The sequence below is a fragment of the Adelges cooleyi genome, unplaced genomic scaffold (genome assembly GCF_023614345.1).
Source record: "Adelges cooleyi isolate 19-005CV unplaced genomic scaffold, UGA_ACOO_1.1 ACOO_flye_CR_arks_rails_tigmint_CR_PRNA_651, whole genome shotgun sequence".
Lineage (NCBI taxonomy): Eukaryota > Metazoa > Arthropoda > Insecta > Hemiptera > Adelgidae > Adelges > Adelges cooleyi.
In genome coordinates, this window is record NW_026096352.1 from 11,064,637 (window position 1) to 11,088,031 (window position 23,395).

Here is a 23,395-nt window from a genome sequence, read left to right on the forward strand (position 1 = left end):
TCAGCTAAACAAATTATTATTAACTTAATTTTTTGCTAAAACACAATTTAAAGAGAAAAAGTTTTGAAATGTACACATCCCGCTAATGAAGTAATAATACTTTAGTTTAAATTTATTATATTAATTTAATTTAATTTAAATTTACTTCTATTACTTTGGACTTTTTTAGCTGAATCCGAATGGGGACTGAACATTTCTCTAGCACATCTAGTTATTTTCAAAATCGTCTCCAAAACTACAACTTGCACAACATTAATCAGAAATTTCTAATTTTCTTTTGTTTAAAAATAACTACAATTTCTACATTAGTTATAAATTTAGGGGACTAAATAAAATAAGTTTCTTATTTTTAGAGATTACTCTATTTGAAATACATTGTAGAAATTAATTATTCAAACGTACAAAACACGTTAAAAAGTCTAAAAAACTGTATTTGTACAACATTATAGCTTATTGGCCATTTGTAGTTACAAATAATAATTAATTTATAATAAAATAAAATAATAATTAATTACAATTACAAGTATAATAGCTATTTAAAACAAAAATAAAAATATGAACTTTCTTCTCTTCGTATTCCAGTTCATATTATTTAAAAAAAAATCACTCGCGAGGGTTATATCTTTGAAATTCAACTAGACTAGGTACTTCTGTTTTTTTGTTCAGGGGATAGGGTAGCGGGGCTCGACAGATAGTGTTAAAATTGTATCTCCTATAAAGCATCACTATGTGGGCATAGAGATGCCAGACAAGGAAGTCGTCCACCTCGGCCCAGCGGCTGTAGGACGAATGCGCCAATTACGCTAAATCTATGGTATTTCTGCGCCAATGTATCATAAAATGTGGGGTACACTTGCGCCAATATGTTTTATCATACTGCAACCAAATACGCCAGCGATAAGGCTGGCCTAAGCACAAAAAAAAATGATCCGAATTAAACAAAAAAGCAACATATTTTTTGTACTCATACTGAATTATTTTGTTGTTAAACAATTGTCAAAAATAATGAAAAATATAATACATTTAAAAGCTTGTTTCGTAGGGCCCATTCGTGTATCAACTGGAACTGAAGGCAAAAGATGCAAAAAGCGTCTTCAACTTCATGAGAAGGAAGATAAGAATGACCAAAAAAAAAGTTTCAGATATTGACCGACGATCGTGTTACTGATATATTCTTGCTTGAAGCACAGTAACTGAATTTGTCCAAGATGAAATGCACAGGTCACGCTCAGTTCAATATCCGGAAAAATGGTTTTCACGCAATTATGTGCTGCCTGTTCAAAATCTAAAACGCACGCCGTGGCAGATAATTTCAAACTGCATTGCTTACAAAGACGCACTAGCGGTTTCCTCATTTCTGTGTAACAAACCGCAGTTTTTTGGCGTTTTTGGATGGTTTTTCAAAGGCATATAGGTACTTACATCGGCGCAAAAGGAACTGTTTTAAAAAATAATATTTAGTAACTGCGGGCCCAGCTGCAAAACGGACTTTCGTTGTTATTCAACTCGAACCGAAACTTCTTCTTCTTGGAATTCCTCTCCTAACGGAGATTGGAAATCATCATATTAATCTGGATTTTCTCTTGGACCGCCTTCAATATTTGTTTGTTGTTGTAATCAAACCATTGCCTCAGATTTTGCATCCATGATGATTTTTACTAGGAATAATTAATAATGTGGTGGGTCTTCCGTCTCCTTCCACATCGCAGTGACGCAACCATACCGCTGTACTCAGCTCTGCTTGCATTTATTCAAGACTAAGCCGTTCCAATGTCATTTATTTTCCGCTTTAGCTTGATACTGATGCAGCTGCTACCCTGCATCAGGTTCCTTTTGTCGCCTCAGGGGGAACATTCCGCGGTCCTATTCTTGCCCGAGAACCACACAGTAAATATACATAGTAAGTAATATATGTAATATGTATGTATAATATGTAGGTATATGTATTAATGGATACGTTTTGAAAACGCTTTGCTAAAAGTGACTTTATTTACAGGTTCTTTTTAATTATTATTTGTTTGCCACGCAACCTCATCAACCGCGGATTTCTCCTTTTGTTGTTTATTTGTTTAAACCGTCGCCGAAGGCGCTTTACCCGCGACGGACGACGTGGAGGACGCGGGGGAGTTTGACGTATGCCTTATTAACCCCAGGCCGGAATTAAAATCGTGTACTATGATAATGCACACACAAACACACACACACACATCATATAATAATAATATATTACTGCTTACGCCATCCGATAATAATAATTATCGCCGTTAAAACTCGTTGTACATAAAATAATATTATTTTTTATTATTATTATTATTACCATTATCATTATTATTATAATACAAACGCGCGTAACCGGGGAACCGTCGGGCCGCCATAGTTTTCCCATCACACAATGCCGGCCGATCGATACGCAACGTAATTATAATAATAATAATTAGGAATCGCCTGCGGTATGATGTATGTACGAGCTCGCCGTAGTAGTCGTACTGTGGGATACGGGCTGGACGACGCAGGGGCGGCGGAAGGGCAGTCCGGGTGGCGGTGGCGGGCAAGGACTGGGACGAGGTGGCGGCCAGAAGAAGGGTATATAGCGGTTGCAGTAGACGGTAGAAGTCGGACGGCCGCGGTGGCGGTGCAGCAGTAGTAGTAATTATAAAACTATTGCCGCTGCCGCGGCGGGGCGCGGAGGACGGACGGCCGTTATAGTGTATCGTCGTCGGCAAGCGGCGGCGGCGGCCGACGAATCAGTGTGATAGTGGCCGGCGACGGCGACGGTTTTTCCTACGTCAGTGTCGTACCAGCGCGTGTGGTCGGCGGTGGCGGTTTTGATAACGCCAGTGCGATCATAACAATAACAAGAGTAAAAAAAATACAAAATATTGTTTACTACCTGTTATCGACTAGACGGAGACAAAAAAAAAATACGAGTAAAGAGGGTGTACTCGATGACTGCTGCCACCGGTATTGTTTGAACGTAATATTATGGTACGTTATATTATTGTATTATTATCATTTTCGTACCTACTATTGTTAATTAGCAATTACGATCGTCCTCGTCAATTATATCGCGGGCTCGGTTGATTGGCTTTAATTAGCCTTCGTCGGCTCGCGCAACTATTTCCAATATAGACGACTTTCGACAAAACATCCACCGCTTTTGTACGTTATATTATAGTATAGTTAATATTGCCTCCCCACTCTTGGGGTACGCGTCTCTCGTATAAAATGTGGCCAATACCTACCTAATCCTATTTATAATTAGTATATTATTATATAATCGCCTATCCCCTCTGTCCTCTCGCATAAGCTATTAGGTATACGGCGGCACTGGTAGTTGTTATAATTATTACCGAGTATAATACACGTATTATGCGTGTATGTATATGTATTATAATGTACCTATATGTCGGGCGAGACGAAGGGGACGGCCCGGATCGTCCCCTTATTTATAATTGTAATAATAATAATAACGCGGATACATACTACAGGCCGTAATGCGGCAGCTTTATTATATTATGATCGTTGTTATATTATTACCATTATTATTATTAATATCGAGCGCTCGGTGATATTAACATATTATAGAAGGTGTTTGTGTGTGTGCTATAGAGGTCATAATCATCTACGGCGGATAATAATAATGTATACATATAGTAATAATATTGTGTATTAACCGGCGGAGGCCGGTCAATTGACGGTATCCGGTTGGATGTGGCTGGTGTGATATGTGTGGTTGAAGTCGCGCGACCGATGTGCGATCGAACCTATAACGCTATGTGCGAACGTACGACGGTCACTCTCAGATAATCTGTTGTCGTGTTGACAGGTTCGAGGCGCGATGGCCAATGACAATCAGAAATGTGCAATGCAGCCGATGTCACTAGACGCCCAACGGGATCGAGCGGACAGCGGCCGTACGCCGACCACGTTCAGAGCTTCTGGGATTTCGATGATGATGGAACGGCAGCCTCAGGCCACGTTCGCCGAGGACGGAGACATGAGCAGCGTCAGCTGCGGCAGCAGTAACGGAGGCGGCGCAACCGAAGAACACGTTGGCGACCAACGTTTTCAGGCACCACCGCCGGCGTACAACGGAAAGCCGAGATCACGGAAGAGACGACTGTTGGAAGGCAGTATCGGCGGCGAAGCGCTATCGCCGGCAGTCTCGACCACGGCGTCCGAGGAAACCGAACAGGTAAAGTTTTACATTGCACTTTAAACTGTTGGGTATCATCACGCAATGAAACCGGCTTTTAAAAAACAAACCGTCGTGTCGTCTTGGCCGGTTGAAAAATACATCCGTAGTACGATTTTGCAAAAATATGACTTAAGCTCGGCGGCCGAGACGTTCATAATCGGTGTACCGCGAACTACGGTGTATATTTATTGCTGCTGTGTAGTGTATATACATATACATATATAAAGTATATGGGGTGGCGGGTAGGGTCGCGAGCGCTTGAGTTATTAGGCTGGCGCCAAGATTCTCGGCCATCTACGTCGTAATAGGCGAGCGCCAGCGTCGGCCAAAAGTATATATAATGTTTTTAAGTCCTAACTTTATAAACGGCCGTCGCCAAACCCTCCGGCGTGGCGGCCGTTTCGTGGACCTCGTGTAGGAGATATCCAAGTACTTGAATTATTATCGAAACTCGAAAGGTTGGGATAGGTTACGGGAATTGAAAAATACCGCACGTACCGCCGCTGGGAGGACTATTAGGATTTAGATTGTCAAAGTAAAACAATTTCACACCCTACCGACATTAGAGTATAGTCTCAGGTATAAATGTTCTCGTTCCTTGGTCAAGGGGCATATGTGTCAATTCGTCCTCAATATTATATCTTCAGCTTGATTCTACAGCAAACGATGTATATTTTACAGTCGTTGTTCAAATCGGTTCCTCCGGTGTCCGCTATGTTTTAAAGTAATCTATAGGTATATACAAAAATATAAAAATATATATATATATTCACCTGTCTCCAGTCTACCGATACGTAGCTATCTCATAAGGCTCAGATATCGCTAATATATAGTATAGTATACGGAAAAAAGAAATATTATAGTAGGTACGACACTCGAAATATATTTTTGGATATATTATGTGCAATAGAACTCGTTTAAACGTTTTCGAAATCACGAGGGGTGAAAAAACTTAAGCGTATCGTATATGTATAAACGTTATAAAACACACTTAGTACGCGCACCCGCCATAATGTAATAATATAAGCACACAGACACAATTATGTTGCTGTACTCGCATCACACCCCTCGAGCCTAGCGCACACACACATACCCGCCCGCGCCGTCCCGAGTGTCCGCTACCGCGAAGTCTCCATAATAATATTATCGGAATACATACATGTATACGTTTACATTATTATGTATTCGCGGGCGCGCAGCATAGACTGCACGGCGTGGAGGAGAGCGATGAGGAGACGGCGGCCGCTCCAGTCGGGCGTAATCTCATTATACGGCCGCCGCCGCATTACCATCGTGGATTTGCATAATATTAATCAGGCGGCGAGAAGGGGCAGCGCGGGAGGATGGGGGGCATTTTAATTATATATACGGGATGTATAATTACGTCGCCGGCGTCGGCACAGCAGCCGCCCCCGAGAAGGGGAAAGGGTTGTGTATCCCGAACCCGGCGCGCCTCATACACACACATATATATATACATTATATATATATATATATATACCGTGCCACTGTCGGACCCTTTTGCCGCCACCACCGCCACTCATTTGCATTTCGCAGTACACAATTTGCGATGGCGCCGAGGGCGGTGTGAGTGTGTGTGTGTGTAGGAGTGTAAGGGGAAGGCAATAGCGAGAGGGGTAATTAGCATAACTGTATAGTCGGATAATAAGCTCTCCGAGTGCCCGTATCTCTCCTACTGCCGCAGCAGTTGCACAAGCAAAACTCCCTTACCATATAATAACAATAATAATAATTACAATATATCTATATAGTATAAACGAGATTACCCTCTACACAATAGTATTGTGTATATCATAATAAACCCGTCGTATGGCTGCTGTATAGATATCCGTTCGATTTGCCGGTACGCGAGACTATCGGTTTGAAGACGAGATGGTGGATGGCCAGAGACGGGGGATGTGGTGGGGAGTTGGTGACACGCACTGTGGAACGGAACGAGTAAAGCCGATTGTGTTATGCGGATGGCGAAAAATATAAAATATAATAATAATAATATGATTATTTAACAGGGGCGCCTGGGTGTGTGCGCGGCCGCCAACAACAATATAATGTGACGGGTCGGATCCGAGTGAAAAAAAAAATTATATATATGTATATAAAATGAAACCCATATACCGCGGCGGATAATTAATTATACGAGACGTACGAGTACGATATTATTATTATTGTTATCCCTTCTCCCTGAACCACCCCCGCCAATGGACAAGGCCGTAAAAAAATATATCATTATTATTTTTACAATTATTATTCGCCTCGACTCTCCACCGTGACCCTTTCCCCGACAAGTCCTAATCAATAACATTTGCACCATACCTCGTCTGTATAATACATAATAATATGTATCTACATCAAAGTTTGTAAATCGCTACGTGTGTTTTTTACTATTTATTATAAAAAAAAAAAGTTTTTATTTGGTGTCTATTTAATCCTTCGTTAGTGTGTTGCTAGTTTTTCCCGCCTTTAGTGTGTTCAGGTTTAGTACACCCCATAAGTTTAACTAACAACAAATTATAAACAAATTTGAAAATAATGTTAAATATTTATACAACTTAATTTCATAACAACTTGTATATATATAGGATTAGGTTACTACTACAAAAAACAATTTTTAGTAAACATTTTTAATAGAAAATATTATTTTTGGTATTGAACTTTTAAAGGAAAAAACGAGGAACACACGATATAATAATTTTATATATTTTCGTTTTGAAAATACTATATTGTGTTTGTTAAGCTATTTTATGTATTTTTGTTGTGTAAAAACAGAGTGAATACGGCGACAGTGGACAAAATGAGCCGGCGGTACTGCAGACGGCGGTGCCACTGAATCTGATGATGACGACCGGCGGAAGAGACGCCGCGGTGGACCAGCCGGAAGAACACTTGTCGGAAGACGAGAACAGCGACGTCATGGACATGATGGACGGCGATCCGCACGGACAGACGCAACCGTCGGCAGCGTCGTGGTCACCGCCGTGGTGGCTTCAACCTCGACCGGACGAATACGGCGACAAGCCCGCGCAAACGGCAGAACTGCTTTTGGTCGGTGGCCGGTTGCCACCCAGACCAGGTGCCGCACAACCGGCTCGCGTCATCGTCCCCACACCTAATGGCGGTAAGTGCCCATCACGTGAAGAACATTGTTGAGTCGTGGATATGTTTTTAGCGTTACACGATTAAAATATGTGTTAACTTGATTATTATGATATTGTTAAACTCTCAAAATTATATTAAATAAACATTTACAATAAGTAGACGAATTGACAGGTAGGTAGATAATGCCGATAATACTGGAATTCATTTCCATCGCCGAAAAGAGAAATCCAATACAACGCATAACCGAATGAAATAGAATAAACTAATATTACCGTCCTATGTACAATCGGTACACATTATTTAGAATGGTTTGACAATTTTATTCTTGTCTCCACAAGAGAGTATCCTGGGGAAGGGTATTTATTTATGGTGCGCTGGTTTCCCGTTTTGTTCCACACCAGTCGGGTGGTGATTTCTTTCCAGACGCCCACACAACGAGAGAAACGGGCAGCGACCAATATTCAAAACCTTGTATGCTTTATTAAAGTAAAAAAAAAATGTGATGTTTTATTGAAAAATGGCCTATACAAAGCGTCTTTTTAAACGAACATATAAACATATAAACTAATAAAACGGTATGATTAATTTATATGCTCTAAAATACATTTAATGTTTTTGCTAAAATCGGACTTGGCTGGTTATGACCGCCCATCACAAATAATAATTAGCAACATAGTTAGAACGGAACACAAGAAAAAAATGAAAACAATATAAGGAAGAAGTATTAAAATTAAAAGTATCAATATGAGTTTACTTAAAAAAACTGGTGAGAAATATCATACCAGAGGTTTTTAAAATATCAGGGAAAAACTATTATTGTTATAAATGACAATTTAAGGTAAACAATATTATTATTCTACCTAAGGGTTAATCTGAATGTTTTATTGAGGTGTTTTGTAAAAAATTATATGAAGAGTGAAAGTGTCTAACGTTCCAAGTGCCAAAGTATAAAAATTGTACTTAATAATTTGATTTGTATTTTATTCATTACCGAAAACAATTTTGTAAATTTTTCAAGTAAAGAATAGTTATTTATAAAAAAAAACAATCATATTTAAAACTCAAAAATATGTTGAAGTGTTTCCGGTAATGAATAAAATACAAATCAAATTATAAAGTTCAATTTTTATACTTTGGCACTTGGACCGTTTGACACTTTCACTCTTCATATGTATTTATAAAGGTTTTAGGAAGAATTTTAATGATTGGGGGGAGAACTATCAACTATAGAATGCAAATTTCTAACATAATATACCACCTTGTATGATTAGGGGCGAAATGCGTTAATGCAGTTATAAAATTATTTATTTATTGGTACACTTACGAGTAATAATATAATTTGTAAACATTTTGACCGATTGGTTTTTATTGTTACTCAATTTTTTAAGAAAGTTGTATACAATTAAAAACAAATAACTACCCATATTTTTAAAAATGTATATCTCGTAAATATGTTAAGGTGAGAAATTTAAAAAAAAAATCACGGAAGCCATTTTAGACGGGTATTAAGTAAAAAAATGACCAAAATCTGAGATTCAAAAGTCAAATGGTATACGATTTGACGTGGCGTTTTCGAAGTCATTATTCTGCATTCAAGTGACCATTCGATAACATTTATTTCCCTAACATATAACTTTTCAAAAACATGCCCTTTTAACATGTTATCCTTCGATACCCTATTAAATGTTAGTTTTTATACTATTTTGCGTTAACAATAATTATATTTTATAAAAATAAATATCTGTCGTGTCACGCACGGTGTTCTGTATTTGAGTGGTAAAACGTATTTTCTTCTTTTTTATTTTTAAGAAAATAATATTAGTCAATTACTTATATAGTTAATGGCTAATTCTGGTCTTGCACAAAGAAACATATATGTACCCCAGAGCAAAAGTGTATTAAGTTAATAACAAAATGTAAATTGACAGGAGAGAGAAAAATAAAATAATTTATTATAAATTATCAATAATTAACTTAAATAGATGAACTTAGATGGGACTCATCTAACAGACCAAACGTCGTATAAGATAGATCAGTGAATAGAGTGCGAAATTTGAATCAAATTGAACCATAAAAACGGAAAATCAAAATTTCTCACTTAATAAACTTTTGCTAAATCCAACTATTACGCCAGGATTTGCTCGGTAGCCCCCAGCCGGACGGTCCGACCATTCTCGCGAAACCATTATAATTGATCGGTGCAAAGATAATAACATACACCTATTTGACATCATATTATATTTGTTCTTACAGGTGTGGCTGTTGCGCAAGCGGTACTACTGGTACTGGAACCTCCAGTGCCGACCGGCGGTAACCCGATCACCGACCAACAACGACAGAACAGACACCGGTACAAGAACCATCAACGGATGCAAGACAACGGCTCGATTCCTACACAACAAGCACAACACACCATGTTGGGCCGGAACAACACCGGCAACGGACACCACAACAACTACCATTGTCGGGTGACACCGCCTCGTATTTCGGCGGAGTTGGCGGATGAAGACGGCTGCATCGACGGGGTCGGATTTAATAAACCGGCCGCAGCCGTTAGTATGGACGATCCGGCAGCGTACGTCCGGCAACAACAACGTCAGCAAATGACCTCGAACGCGGCGTGAGTAAAAAAACAATGGCTGAAGCCGGTACAAGACATGTATGGGCGTTTGTACCCTAATTATTGGCTTGCGCTTTTAGGGCGTACTACTTCCAACGGCAGCAGCAACAGCAGAGGCTCAACGGCGGAGGGGGTGTAGGTTTGGCACAAGTCTCGACCGACAACGACGGTGGCGCCGATAACGCAGCTGCTGCCGTGGCCGCAGCGACCGCGTCCACGACCATGGCGGCTCTGATGGCCGCTACGGCAGTGCATAAGCATCCGACTTGGCCTACCACGGATTCCGGGTAAGACACTGTCTGACAAACTTCTTATAACATATTATACAACTTATAAGTACTTAAAATATGTTTTAAATCGCACGTAGGTATTTTGGTGGTGGTAACGGTCAACCGCAGAATCATCAGCAACAGTACTCGACTGCCAACGGTTCTCACACGACCATGATGCATCCGGCGGCGGCTGCGGCAGCGGCCAAGAAACGCAAGCGGCGCACGTCGTTTACGCCGCACGCTCTAGAACTGCTCAACGGCCATTTTGACCGCAACACCCATCCGTCCGGTAAGCGTGTCGGCAGTCTCAACGCAGGGACATTTAAATAACCCTAAATCTCTTCCCTCTTACTGGTTTTGTAAACACTCGTTGGTTATAGGTGCGGAGATCACAGCGTTGGCCGCTCGGTTGGGATACGACCGCGAAGTAGTGCGCATATGGTTCTGTAATAAGCGGCAAGCGCTCAAGAATGCTGCCGCCACAGCAGTGGGTATACGTTCGACGGGAATGACTATGTTAAACGGAGGAGGTTCGCTTAGCGCAGTGAAATATTATGCAACAACAGCAGCACCTTAAGTCATAAACCAATAACATAGCAACCGTATTTTATCATTTAACACATATTTATTTATTGTTTAGTTTTTTTTTTTGTGTATCATAAGTTTATAAATAAAAATAAAAAATTACGATATATTATGTATATGTATATATATATATATACACATATTTTATTATTTATTGTATATTATAATAATATATAGAGAGGAAAAGACAAATAAAATTGTATAACATACAGCCGCGTACAGTCTATTTAATTTTTAACTTGCATGTCATAAATAATAATAATAATAATAATAATAGTAAGAGGACTAGAATATGCATTAAGTAGAATATTTGACTATACATAAGTACGCTAAAAGGTTTAATCATGTGTTCACACATAGTTGAAATATACATAAGTACAGTTTGTAAGTAAGTCGTTCATCGGAATCGGTATCTATTCACAACGGTACCGTCCGCTACCAAAACATAGTATTCATAGTAGATTGGCCCTTCCGATTGATAATTTTCTTTCGAACCGTCAGTGCAGTTAGACTTTTGTTCCTGTAAAGTATTGCCATCACCACAATCATTGTTGTTGCTGAGTGTTGTTGGGAGCGGCACTGAACAAGCTACTCGATATGCAGCCAGAGACAAAGGCCGTCGTTTCAGGGAACATTTTACCGTGTTTACCACTTTGTCGTCGAGTGTATCAATTACATCTATTACGTAGCGACCACCAACTCCAACTGGACCACCGCCGCCACGTCGCTTGTGCTTTCGGCAAGCCAAAACATAGTGTCTGTCACAAATCAATCCGGGACAAGTGGTGACCACGCAATATCGAGACACTGCAGAAGCTGATGCTGCTGTAAAGATACAAGTAATTTTGTTAGTCAAGTAAAGACAAACCAATGTTTAAGTTTAAAAAATAAACAAATTTTATACAACATTTTAATGTTGAAACTTCGTAATTCTGAGTCGGTGAAGAAAAAAATAAAACAATTTGTATTCATTTTGTTCAAGGACTCCTTACTTTTATTCCATCATCACATTGTCTTCTTTCAACCCCTATTTTAATAACTCATTTCACACAGGTTTTGATAAAGATTTTTGTTGATATTTCTTAATTTTTTCTTTAAAAAGGGTGATTAATTTAACAAAGACGTTTTTTTTAAATTAATTGTAATTTTGTAGCTTTTTTAGAAAATAATTGTTTGATTTTAATAATATAACTTTTAAATAATATTAGAAGCTTTCCAATCTATCATAAATGTTCAACAGATTATTTTAAACTTAAAACATTTATATGATACATGCTACTTTTTTTTAAAATTAAATCGATTGATATTTGTTAGGCAATCATGTGATAACGAGGCCATACATTTTCTTAATTAGTTATAATTTCTACTACTAATTTTAAACGTACCAAAAAAAAATTTGTTTATAGTTTTTATCTTTTTTTTTTTACAACATTTTAGATTAGGTTTAAATTACATTTAACAAAAATTAAATATCCTAATTATGAATTTTAAAAATATTGTTCTTGTTTTGTACTGATTATAGCTAAAAAAAATTTTAATTATTTTTTTTGTAAAATGTATTATTATTTAAATAGACAAAAAAATATGTGTTATTCCCCCCCTCAAGAATAACTTTAAAACTAATACCAAATTCAAACTTGGCAACTCCAAAAACATATGTGCATAATGCATAATCAGTTTTTTTTAAAAACATCTCCCCATAAATATGAGTAATTTTTACAACTGAAACAATATTTTTTTTTTCTATATAAGGTTATTAATTTTAAACTGTAATTGACTTTTAGTTAGAAGCCCCTGTACTACAGAGCCATAGGCAACTGCCTTGTTTAATATACCTTTCCGCCGGCCCTTGCATCAATGCCTATTTTTTAGAAAGAGAATTATTAAATAATAAATAAAATTGCCTAACATTTGTTCAAGTACTTAGCCCAAGAGAGGAGAAGCGAAGGCCACAAATTAAACTTTATTCTTTCTATATAGGATTACATCAAATTTGAAATTTTCTATTATTTTATGTAGTACACATCTCACTTATTGGAGCCAACAATATCACAAATACTCACATTGCTTGTTCAATGTGTGTCTATTGTCATCTTCTATGTCCGATGACAGGTCCACTATATTGTCGTCTCGGCTTTTGGCATACAGGGTTCTTTTAAATTTCCCATCAGTAACATTGTACACGTCCAATCTGCGACGACAGCTGATTTTCTGATCATTGTTTTCGTTGAGAAGTGGCCCTTTACCACTAGGAATAATATATAGTTCTCTTTCAACCACAGCTATAAATGAACCACCGACGGCAACTCCATCATCTGTACCACTGCCCCCATTGTCTATCTGTAAACATCAGCATAATTATTTATGTTAATTACATTATGCACAATTATTATACTATATAAAAACATGCATGGAATAATTATATTCCATAGCTAAGTATTTTGCATAAAAGTTTCAAAATATTAAAAAAATAAATAAAAGTAACTACAGTGGACCTAACACTGTTGTATCTAAACAAATAATTGTCGAGCTATTAATGATTTAATTGATTGGGTTATTTAGAAAAGGAAACATGTCCATTTTTTTGCCAGTTTCAGATTATAACAAAAGTATTCATCATTTGAGGTTACAACGGAACATATCTAAGTATCATACAGTAACACCATGCATGTACATTTTTATTTACATGCTGTTACATGATATGTTAGTTTTTTTGTCTTTCCCGTAAAATTTGAATTCCTGGAGATGTTTACTTTTCCAAATAACCCATTCAGTTATGGTTTTATTAAATCAGTAAAATAATTACAGTTTTATTTTACAATTTATAAATTACCGTGTACACATGCTCTGCTAATTCTTCGTTCCTTGTGATTCGGTATCCGTGTACGCGACCACGTGAGTCACCTAACAGTAATAGAACCAACCCATCAAGATGATCTATAGTGAAAGCCGCAACACACACAGGTTCCAGAACTTCTTCCACACCTAGCACACGGACCCATTCTAGTGATGGTGCCTTACCCTGACAACTATCTAGAGCTACCAAAGTCCTATATATGTATAAAATTCTATTTTAATAGGTAAAAATTTAAAACTATTCAAAAAATATTACATTTAGTTCTAAACATAATTACTAACAATCAAAAAATCTATGGTCTTGTAATTTGTTTTATCTAATTTTTTTCTACATTAACTATTTCAAAAATACAATATAAAATATACGTAAAACACTTACCGACATACCACTCCTGTCCGCCAATTGCAGGCCAACAGTGTAGTGCCGAGAGAGCACAACACTGCTGCTAATCCAGTAGCTGATCGGCCACGAAACAACAGTGGATCACAGTGTGTCATGGGTAATTCTATTAGTTTTCCATTCAACTTGAGTATACACACCTGCCCTGCCACTAAGTCCAGCACAAATGCCTATGCAAAAATACATCAATACATAATATAAGGAAGCTTGAAAATATGTATTATCAGTAAGCTTACCTGCAATAATTGTTTGTGACATACTGCAGTCACTGCTGCTGGTTGTCTCGCTTTACTGCTATCGCTTTCGTTGTTTGAAGGAACTACACATTGCGCTGTGGCTTCATTGTCTACTACACGAAATTCGATGCATCCATGATGGCCATTTACAGTGGTGGTTGGACGAATTTGACGACCCAATACCCTAACACGCAATCGATACCTATAACAATAAATCAGTAAGTTATTAGTAGTTTCATAAAAAGTCTTAGTAATTGTTTGTATCAGATAAATATATATATTAACAAAAAAAGTATGCACAGTGTGAACAAATATATAAGTTAATTTAAACTAATAGTAAAATTTTGTAATTAAGACCTATTCCTACATCTATGAGTATGGGCACTGAGTTCATACAAATGGATAATAAATAAAACAAATTTAAATTAATTACAATTTTAAGAATGTAAGATAAAAATCTCGCCTGAATATTTGTTAACATACCTGCCAGTTCTGTGTATTAGAACGCGTACTGTATAATAACCATCACCGTGGTCTATTACTCGGACTCCATCCTCATTAAAGTCAACATTATTATCACCATCGCTGTCACTGTCGTCTGCATTTACTGCATATCGCCCACCACCTTTACTTCGGGTTGCTCCTTTGCCATTATCGTCTACAACAGGCCACCACTCGGCGTCTACTGGATCACCACCATGTCTTCTCCTACAGCCCAATGCATCTCTTGCTATCAGTCGACAAAGAACTGTACCTACTGATTTGGCCACCATCAATGGTCCTCCTAAGAACAGTAGAGAACAATAATTACCATATCATGTGGAATTAAGTTCAATTTTAAAATTATAACATTTGCTGGCCATTGGGAATTATCTTACTTAATTCAAATATGAAAAAATACTATCGGTTACTAATATTTGATGACTAATGATATTTTAGTTAACATAATGTGATGTATATAGGAAAATGAAATGAAAAATATCAAAGAAAGATTCAGATATTATATATAATATAAATAAAACAAGAGAGTACCTACAAATTTTATAATAAATAATGGAGAAATTTGTGATGGATTATTTAATAAAGAATAAATAAAATTCATTGTTTTTGTATTACAATTCTGGTAATGTTGTTTTTATAGTTTTTTGTTTACTTAAAAAATCACAACACAAAAAAGCAGTTTTATTGCAATAATTGCTATCATCATCATGTAGCTTAATGGGCCATGAAAGCCCAACGCTGCTATAATGAGATGGTTTCTTGACAAATTTGCTACCCGGGACGGGTCGTCTGTCCGTCACCGAAGAAGGGAATGAATGGCGGTTCCTTTTCACCAGACGATTGCTCACCCGGTAAACAGACCAAGTGTCGAACTGGCGACAGTGAGCGCTAACACTGCCGCCTTACCCACTAGGCCACTCCTTCTCAACTAATATGTTTATAAAATAGATAAAGTGGGTAAATTATGAAATACAAAAAATCTAATTTGTTATTGTTTTTATCATTTTCAAAAATTGTGTTTAGAACACTGTATGTACTGTATACATTTGTCCTAATAGTAAATTAAAGTACCTGAAGGAGAAGAAGGCAAAATTCCTGATTCAGTACTGCAGTATTCAAACCAGCATTGTGAAGGGCAAGTCTCGGTAGCTCGAATTATGCCAAGCTTGTGTATAGCATGATGTATAGATTGTTTTGCCGCTTTTACTTCTGCTGTATTCAAACCTCGGACTCGAACATGACCATTTGCTGCTGGCTCCATTGTTGAATTCGACACTTCAGTTAACTTACGCCCCATTTCAGTAGCAGCTTTTCTTACTGACTGCACTTCACTGCCATACTCCAAGAGGTCTTCAACAGTGGTTAAATCTGGGTCCAAAATTGTACTGCAGCGTCCAGTTGCAGTTATCTGAAAATTTAATTTAAAAAATATATATACATTAATTAAAATAAGTAACACGTTTACAATGCAAAACTATCGTACTTGTGCCGTTTCCGAGAGTATTTCTTTAAGCTGATGATCTAAAGCAGTACGTCGACTAAGGCAAGTTTTGTCTGCTTCAGATATTAGCTCTAATCTTCGGTTTTCAATAGCCATTACCAGTAGACCTGCAGCTCCAAACACAGAGTCCACAGCTTCTTTACAACGACGTTGTGAATCATCTAATGCTTGTAACTCAGCTTGTACTGCTCTGGCACATCTATCTAACTGTAAAATATTTTTTACACATTGTAGGTTTGTACTTTTGTATGTAATTATTTGTTACATTCAATAGTTTTAGTGTCTGCGCTTTTAGTACTGTTTTCCAATAATTATGTAAAAAAAAATTTTTTTTAACTTTTTTTTGTTGTTAAATAATCATCTAATTTTGGAAAATAACATTAATTTTGAAAATTTGTTTTGTTTAGTTGGCATGAAAATGTGATTTATTCACAGAACATTAACTAGACTTGGTTTATTATTCTTAATATTTTATTAGAGGGGAAAGTTAAATAAACTGTTGTTAATTATAAATGTATATTAATTACTAAATAAGTAGTTCAAATATTTTGTTTTTATTACACTGTTTTAATAACTTATAAAATAATTAAATGAATAAGTTTTTTAGTCCTAGTTTAGGCCTCTAAAGTACAGAACAACCAACACCTCTATATATATTATACTGAAAATGAGCATCCAAATTAAAAAAATCTGTGTTCAATTATTTTAAAAAACCCTATTTGTCTTCTTCAATGAAACCAGAAAAAATTAATTATCTAATAACCTATAAAAACAAAGTAAATTAAATAATAGATAATATGATGCTATTTAATTTATTAGCATGAATTGCTACGATTTACCCTTTTGTACTCATTATTTAGCTAACAAATGCAAAAATCAACACTTAAAAATCTGTTCAAACATTTAAACATAGGATCATAAAAATAAATGTCATTTCAACATATTATTTCCCAATATATTATTTTAAGTTTAGTAAGATGAGATATTTAATATTAAATTGTTATAATTGTACAATTATATGCTGTCTTTACTTTATTGGCCAATTCTGCTGCTCTGTATTGAAGCACATCTGCCCATCGGGCTGCCGCGACTGATGCAGGCAAAACAGCAGAAGTAGGATGATGGCACTGTTGGCGAGGAACAGGCTCAGTGTCGGTATCATCCACTGGTATAATACCTCCTATATCTTTCTCATTATGATCATTGTCTTCTTCTTCAGCCTCGACACACACAGGACAATAGGTATGGTCGCAACGACTACAGTATGCTAATTCCTAAATATGTATACACATTATAATATATACATTTTTCATTATTTACTTCAAACATAATATCTGCTAAATACTCACTCTTTCGGTGTGCCCTGGATCTGTTCCAGCACCCCCAGCACATGTTGGTACAACTACAGTAGTACGTTTACTAGATAAAGCACCACTAACGCCACCAGACACCATACCAACTGGTGGAGCACACACTAGGTCTAAGAGCTGGTTAACTAGGAAAGAAGGTGGAAGGGCTTGAACACCTCCATCAGCATCAGATGGCACCATTACACGTTGCCGACATATTGGACATCTAAAAAAAAATATTAACAAACCGTTACACTAATGACAATTTTACGTATCTACTAATTGACAACTTTTTAAAAGAAGAAAAAAAAACTGTTTTACTTTGATTTTAACCCTTTCAGACCTGACTTTTTTCTATTAGTTGGAGACACTTGAAATCAATTTTTCTTAATTGGCGTTATCAAAATGGGTGGAATATCAATTTTTAAAGTAAACAAAATTTGACCTTAAAAACTGATTAGAGACTAAAATATTGATACTACTAAAAATCGATAAAACATATTTTTTTTGGGAAATTAAATTTTGCGTATTTTAGGGTTGAGTAATCTGATTTATCATAAAAACTATATGCGTTATCTTTAAAATACTGCAAAAACACAATGTCTCTTTATTTTTGTAAATAATTTATTTATACATTTTATGTTAAGTATAAAGAATTGATTTATTTCTAGTCACATATCAAAAAGTTTAACTTCTACAAAACCAAAAATCTTAAGGTATATAAAAACTTTATTTAATAATATTTTTAGGTTACAAACTGTACATTGTTTACAAGATAAAGAGTAAATAAGTATGATGTAAATATTAATTGTAATTAAAGGGTCACCTGGTGCAAAAAGCATAATTTAAGCAGAAGTTGATAATTTGTTGTGCTTGAAATATAAATCCAATCTTAATGACATTTTTAATATAATATATTTATTGTACTTCATGAAAATATATAACACTATTTATTTTTGAAAATATGAACTTAAATCTAAATAATGCTACAAAACCCCTTCATGTCGTAATGTTTTATGGAAATAAAATAAAACCTTTTTAGGTAGCATAATATATTTAAATTAATGAACCTTAGAAAATGAGAAATTTAAATTAGAATGAACATTTTGAAAAAAATTAAGTTAATTTAAAAAAAAAATGTAATTATATTTATTATACTCATTTTTAAGTACATCTAAAAGAGTTGAACAAATTCAACAAAATGTCAATAGGTTGAATATTTCTTCTTCTATCATTAAGCCAGTGTTCGAAAAAATACATTTTGAGGAAATTAAATTTAAAGTTTAAATATATGAAAAATGAATAGATAGTACTAATATATGACACTTCAAAGCTAATATGTTTCAAGGATATAATTTTGAAATGGTCAGTTGAAATGACAGTTTCCTGTCAAATAAAAGAAGACAGCATAGCGGTCGGAACATTGTAGGTATGAAGCATATTGAGATCAGAGATCACCGGTTTTCATCAATTATTATAACTGAACGTATTAAAAAACCACATTAAAATAAACGCTTTGATAGAAACCTATAATCTGTACATGGTAAGAATATTAAATATCAATAAAAGTATTGTGAAGGCAGAAATGTGTTTAAAATTGTATTTTTAGTATTAAAATGGATAGGATTAGGGTTAATTGTCTGATTTTCCTAATAACTTGTATCACCAATAGGCATATCAAAAACATAATGAAAATATTTTTTGTCAACAGCTATTGGCTGTTGGATCATTTCACATAGCTACCTAGAAATTTCCTACAATTAGAGAGTAATTTTTTTTTTTAATAAAAAAAAGTTTGACTACTTATTTATTTTAGAAAAATATATATTTTATACTCATGGTCTACCATCAGTCTAATTTTCAGACTAACACATTCACTGGGGATGACACCAATTTGCATCATTTAGCATAGTTCACATATGCCGATTTTCAATGTACTATAACTCAGTCTGTGTTATGACTAAATAAATAGTTTTTCATCCGATAAAATTGATTTTACCATTAATTAAAGATAAAGTAATTAATTAATAATTCCTGTATTAATATAATAAATTGTAAATAATACTATTCATTATAAATATTATAGATAGCCTACTGAGACAAATTTCAGTTCTGGACGTCGACACGGGATAGGCGCTAGTAGTATCGTTTTTAATGAAATTGATACTACTAGCGCTAATCCCGTGTCGACGTCCAGAACTTAAATTTGTCTCAGTGGGCTACCTATGATATTTATAATCAAAGATAATACATATTATGTAAAAAGTAAAAACTTAAAAGAAAAATATAAACATTGGTTATTGAACAATAAAACTGTAGAGCGTTGGAATAAAGCGTATAATTATTGTATCCATCTCTTTGTAATAAATAAAATCAGTTTTTAAATTTTGTTTTTCACGGTACTATATTAATGGATCAATTCCATGAAGTTTTATCATAACAGATATTTAATCGACAGAATTCAATATCTTACTTGAATGATGCCTGTTCCTGTAATTGAACACGATCACGATCTTCAGCTATCGTGTTGCCTTCACTGCCACCATCATCTTCTGCGACTTCAGTAACTGGTATCGGCGGCATTCGAGCTTTGCTGGCAGCCGCCATTCTGCCGGCACAATGTGTACACACAGTGTGCGTGCACGATAGAAGCTTCGGAGCGTGTTCGTCGGCATCGTATACGCCTGTGACCACCAACGTCATCAATATGAAATACAAACTACAGTAAACACACATTCAATAATTTCTACGGTGTATTGTTAAGAGGTTCGACGCCCAATGTTTTCATCCATGGTATTTGGACGATTGACCGCTCAACAATACTGATACAAACCGAGAGAACAAAGTCTGTAATTACGGTTATAAATGGTCAAGTACTCACACAAGCAGGTAGGACAAGTGAGGAACGCTCCGCTAAACTCCGTACAGTCGACACTCAGGGTGTCCACGACAAGCCGTCGACGACGCGGTGTCCCGTTGTCGTCAGCGGCCGTCATTGCGGCAGCCACCGTTCCGAGTGTACAGACGCTAAAGAACCGAAGACATTAATAACTTGCGTCGTCGTCCCGTCATTGTTGCATCAGACCGACCGCACCGAGTGATGATGGTCTTCCGACGCTATTATCTCTAGACGTCGTGAGTCGACGACAGTATTATAATTTGTCAAAAAGTATTCAATATGTCCATACGCTTAAAACGAAAATTAAAGTATTTAAGTACAAACGCTATAATGAACGACAACAACGCAGTGCGTTTTGCGCGTCCACTGCGGTTCTACGGCCAACGTTGATAGCGCTACGACGGACTGCGGGAGCGGGGTCACAAACAAACGCAAAAACTATACACATACACACGCACGCAGCCGCCCGCCGTTGCCGCGTTATCACGTTCATTGTTTGGTTCAACGCACCGTCAGCTGCTGGCCGCTGCCGTGCTTGTCGCTGCGCCACCACCCGGCACCGACGGCTGACGGGCGACGTTCTTTGTTAACCAACCCTGACGATAAGGCGGGCATGACACATGCACGAATTAATACACCACGTCGATTATCGACAACGAAATATATCCATTATTGATTGTGTTACGCTATACAACTCATTATTGTAGGCTGTAATTATTATTATTTATGGCTTTATTCCAATGCGGCAAAATCACGTAGACCAAAATATTATAGGCCGATACGCGCACACGCGCTTCGTGTAATATAATCGGATGCGGATTCAGGGCCGTATTCAGACCGGTTCTCTCGGGTCATATGTCCGGGGCCCGGCCCTAAGCCTATTTATAAGGGGCCCGGTAAAGCTGAGTAGGTACGGCCCTAGGCGGATTGCTAGTGTTGGAGCCTTTAATCCATAAACTATAATATGCCGCCCCCTTAAGACCATAGGCGCAAATACGGGGGGGCTAGGGTGGCTTAGCTCCCCCAATGCTAAACATAGCCCCACCAAAAAAATTAGGTTATGCGTACACTTTTAAAATATAAAAATATAGTTACTTATATATGTAATAAAAAAAAAATTTCCAGCCCCCCCAAGTTAAAATTGAAATTGCGCCTATGCTTAAGACCCGTTTACGCGACGACAGTAAACACCAAACGGTGCAGCTGCTGTCGTGTAAAATGTAATCATTCGTTAGTAACTGTCATAGTAGTGTAGTACATATTACAGGGTTTCGTAATCCGTTATTTATTTGTTCAGTTCAAAATTATATTATTATTCAAACTAGGAATAACGATATAATTTTTTTTACACCGAGAACGTTATACCGTTATAACGTTTTAAATTGATTTGCTCCGAGAATTTTGTAATAAATAACGTTGCCTATACAATTATTTGTTCCGAGAACGTCATAATTTGTTTAGGTAAGAACTCTTCTTATATGGCAATTTGCCACATTTTCATCTGAGTGTTCTTAGATTTATTCTTAGTGTTCTTAAATTGTACATTTTTACGATTTATTTAATATGATCGGTTCAGTAATATATGCTCTCTAGAAGAAAAAGGGTTTGGTGAATTTCCAGATACGATTTTTAACTGATGGACTCAAGTAAATCGATACTGACATCAAACAAAAGCTTTCTCGTACAAAAGTTTTCATATAAACGTTTTCTGTTATATTATTAAGGTTATTTAATAACCATTCAAATGTAACTCGCTCAAAACTTTTATACTTTTTACTTTTATTCTTGCAGTCCTTAGGCATTATTCATTAATTACAGACTTCAGTGTTCAAATCTAGTTCATAGTTTTTTCTATGAAAATGTCTATTTCTTTATTTTTTAATATCAAATGTTATCATTTTTTTTTTTATAAATTCCAGTGGTCTATCAATTTTTAGTAGATATTTAAAGGGTTTTTATAAAAGCCAAGTAAAAAAAAAAAGTAAGTATTTAGTACTTTTATAATATTGCAAAATAACATAAACCTAAAATGTTTTTCAAATAAAAAAACAATAACATTCAACCATGAGTGGGATTTATCGTGGGCAACAAGATGTTTCCGGAAGTAAAAAAATTAAACCAGTAAGTGATATGTAATTGGCAATAGAATGCATATGGTTATATGATATAGCTAATAATAGTTTTGTAACTGTTTTGCACAGACCGAAGCAAGTGGAGATTAAAAATATGTTTTTTTCAAATGAATACTTTGTACGTCTATAAGTGTTCATTGAGTTGCTATGATGTTAAAATGGTATCCAGGTACATATTGTATTGATAATGTATTCTCATTATTTTAATTTGATAATAACAGACAATATCTATTAATACATCACTAAGAATTTACTACAATAGTTCTGAATTCATATCGCATAAATGTATTTCATTAATTTTCGAGTAATTCATACATTTTTGGTTATTAGTTTTTCTTTACATTCAACCTAAAACCAAAATATTTGTACTAAAAATCACATTTAATTTGATAAAATTATCATTGGTATTGATCGTATGAAATGTTTAATGATTATATTACAAACACCAATTAGTTTTCGTTTTTTAGCCAACAAATTATTTATACATCTGAGTATTTGATAAAAACATTTCTCTTGTTAAAAAATATTTTTTACAGTTTTCACTAATATTGTATAGGCAATGAAATTACTTTTAAAAACAATAACACAAAATTGATTCCTAAAGAAGGTAACATTTATAAATTGCAAATTATCAGTTTAATAGATATTTTTTACTTATTGTTACAAATTAATAATTAGTATTTATGTATAATTGTATTAAAAGTTAGTTCACGTTTCATTATTAGACGA

General features: G+C 35.8%; 2 protein-coding genes across 4 annotated transcripts; one reads left to right on the forward strand and one right to left on the reverse strand.

Moving 5' to 3' along the window:
* The first annotated feature begins 2,736 nt into the window (after positions 1 to 2,736).
* Positions 2,737 to 10,859, forward strand: LOC126844479 (uncharacterized). The gene is made up of 7 exons (XM_050582713.1): positions 2,737 to 2,985; positions 3,827 to 4,195; positions 6,986 to 7,334; positions 9,569 to 9,935; positions 10,016 to 10,222; positions 10,303 to 10,496; positions 10,588 to 10,859. The coding sequence occupies exons 1-7, from the start codon at positions 2,983 to 2,985 to the stop codon at positions 10,782 to 10,784; spliced, it is 1,686 nt and encodes a 561-aa protein (XP_050438670.1). The 5' UTR covers positions 2,737 to 2,982; the 3' UTR covers positions 10,785 to 10,859.
* A 140-nt stretch (positions 10,860 to 10,999) lies between these two features.
* Positions 11,000 to 20,932, reverse strand: LOC126844475 (uncharacterized). Of its 3 annotated transcripts, none has more exons than XM_050582708.1 (12): positions 20,517 to 20,932; positions 20,109 to 20,319; positions 17,636 to 17,861; positions 17,318 to 17,560; positions 16,269 to 16,493; positions 15,857 to 16,193; positions 14,768 to 15,068; positions 14,285 to 14,486; positions 14,028 to 14,218; positions 13,626 to 13,842; positions 12,856 to 13,132; positions 11,000 to 11,614 (listed from the first exon to the last, which is right to left on the reverse strand). In XM_050582708.1, exons 1-12 carry the CDS (start codon positions 20,629 to 20,631, stop codon positions 11,190 to 11,192), a joined length of 2,970 nt encoding a protein of 989 aa, XP_050438665.1. In that variant the 5' UTR covers positions 20,632 to 20,932; the 3' UTR covers positions 11,000 to 11,189. The 3 variants fall into 3 exon arrangements, with proteins under 3 accessions (XP_050438665.1, XP_050438663.1, XP_050438666.1); XM_050582706.1 differs by having other exon boundaries at positions 11,000 to 11,617; positions 20,517 to 20,931; XM_050582709.1 differs by lacking the exons at positions 11,000 to 11,614; positions 13,626 to 13,842 and having other exon boundaries at positions 13,019 to 13,132.
* Positions 20,933 to 23,395: the final 2,463 nt, after the last annotated feature.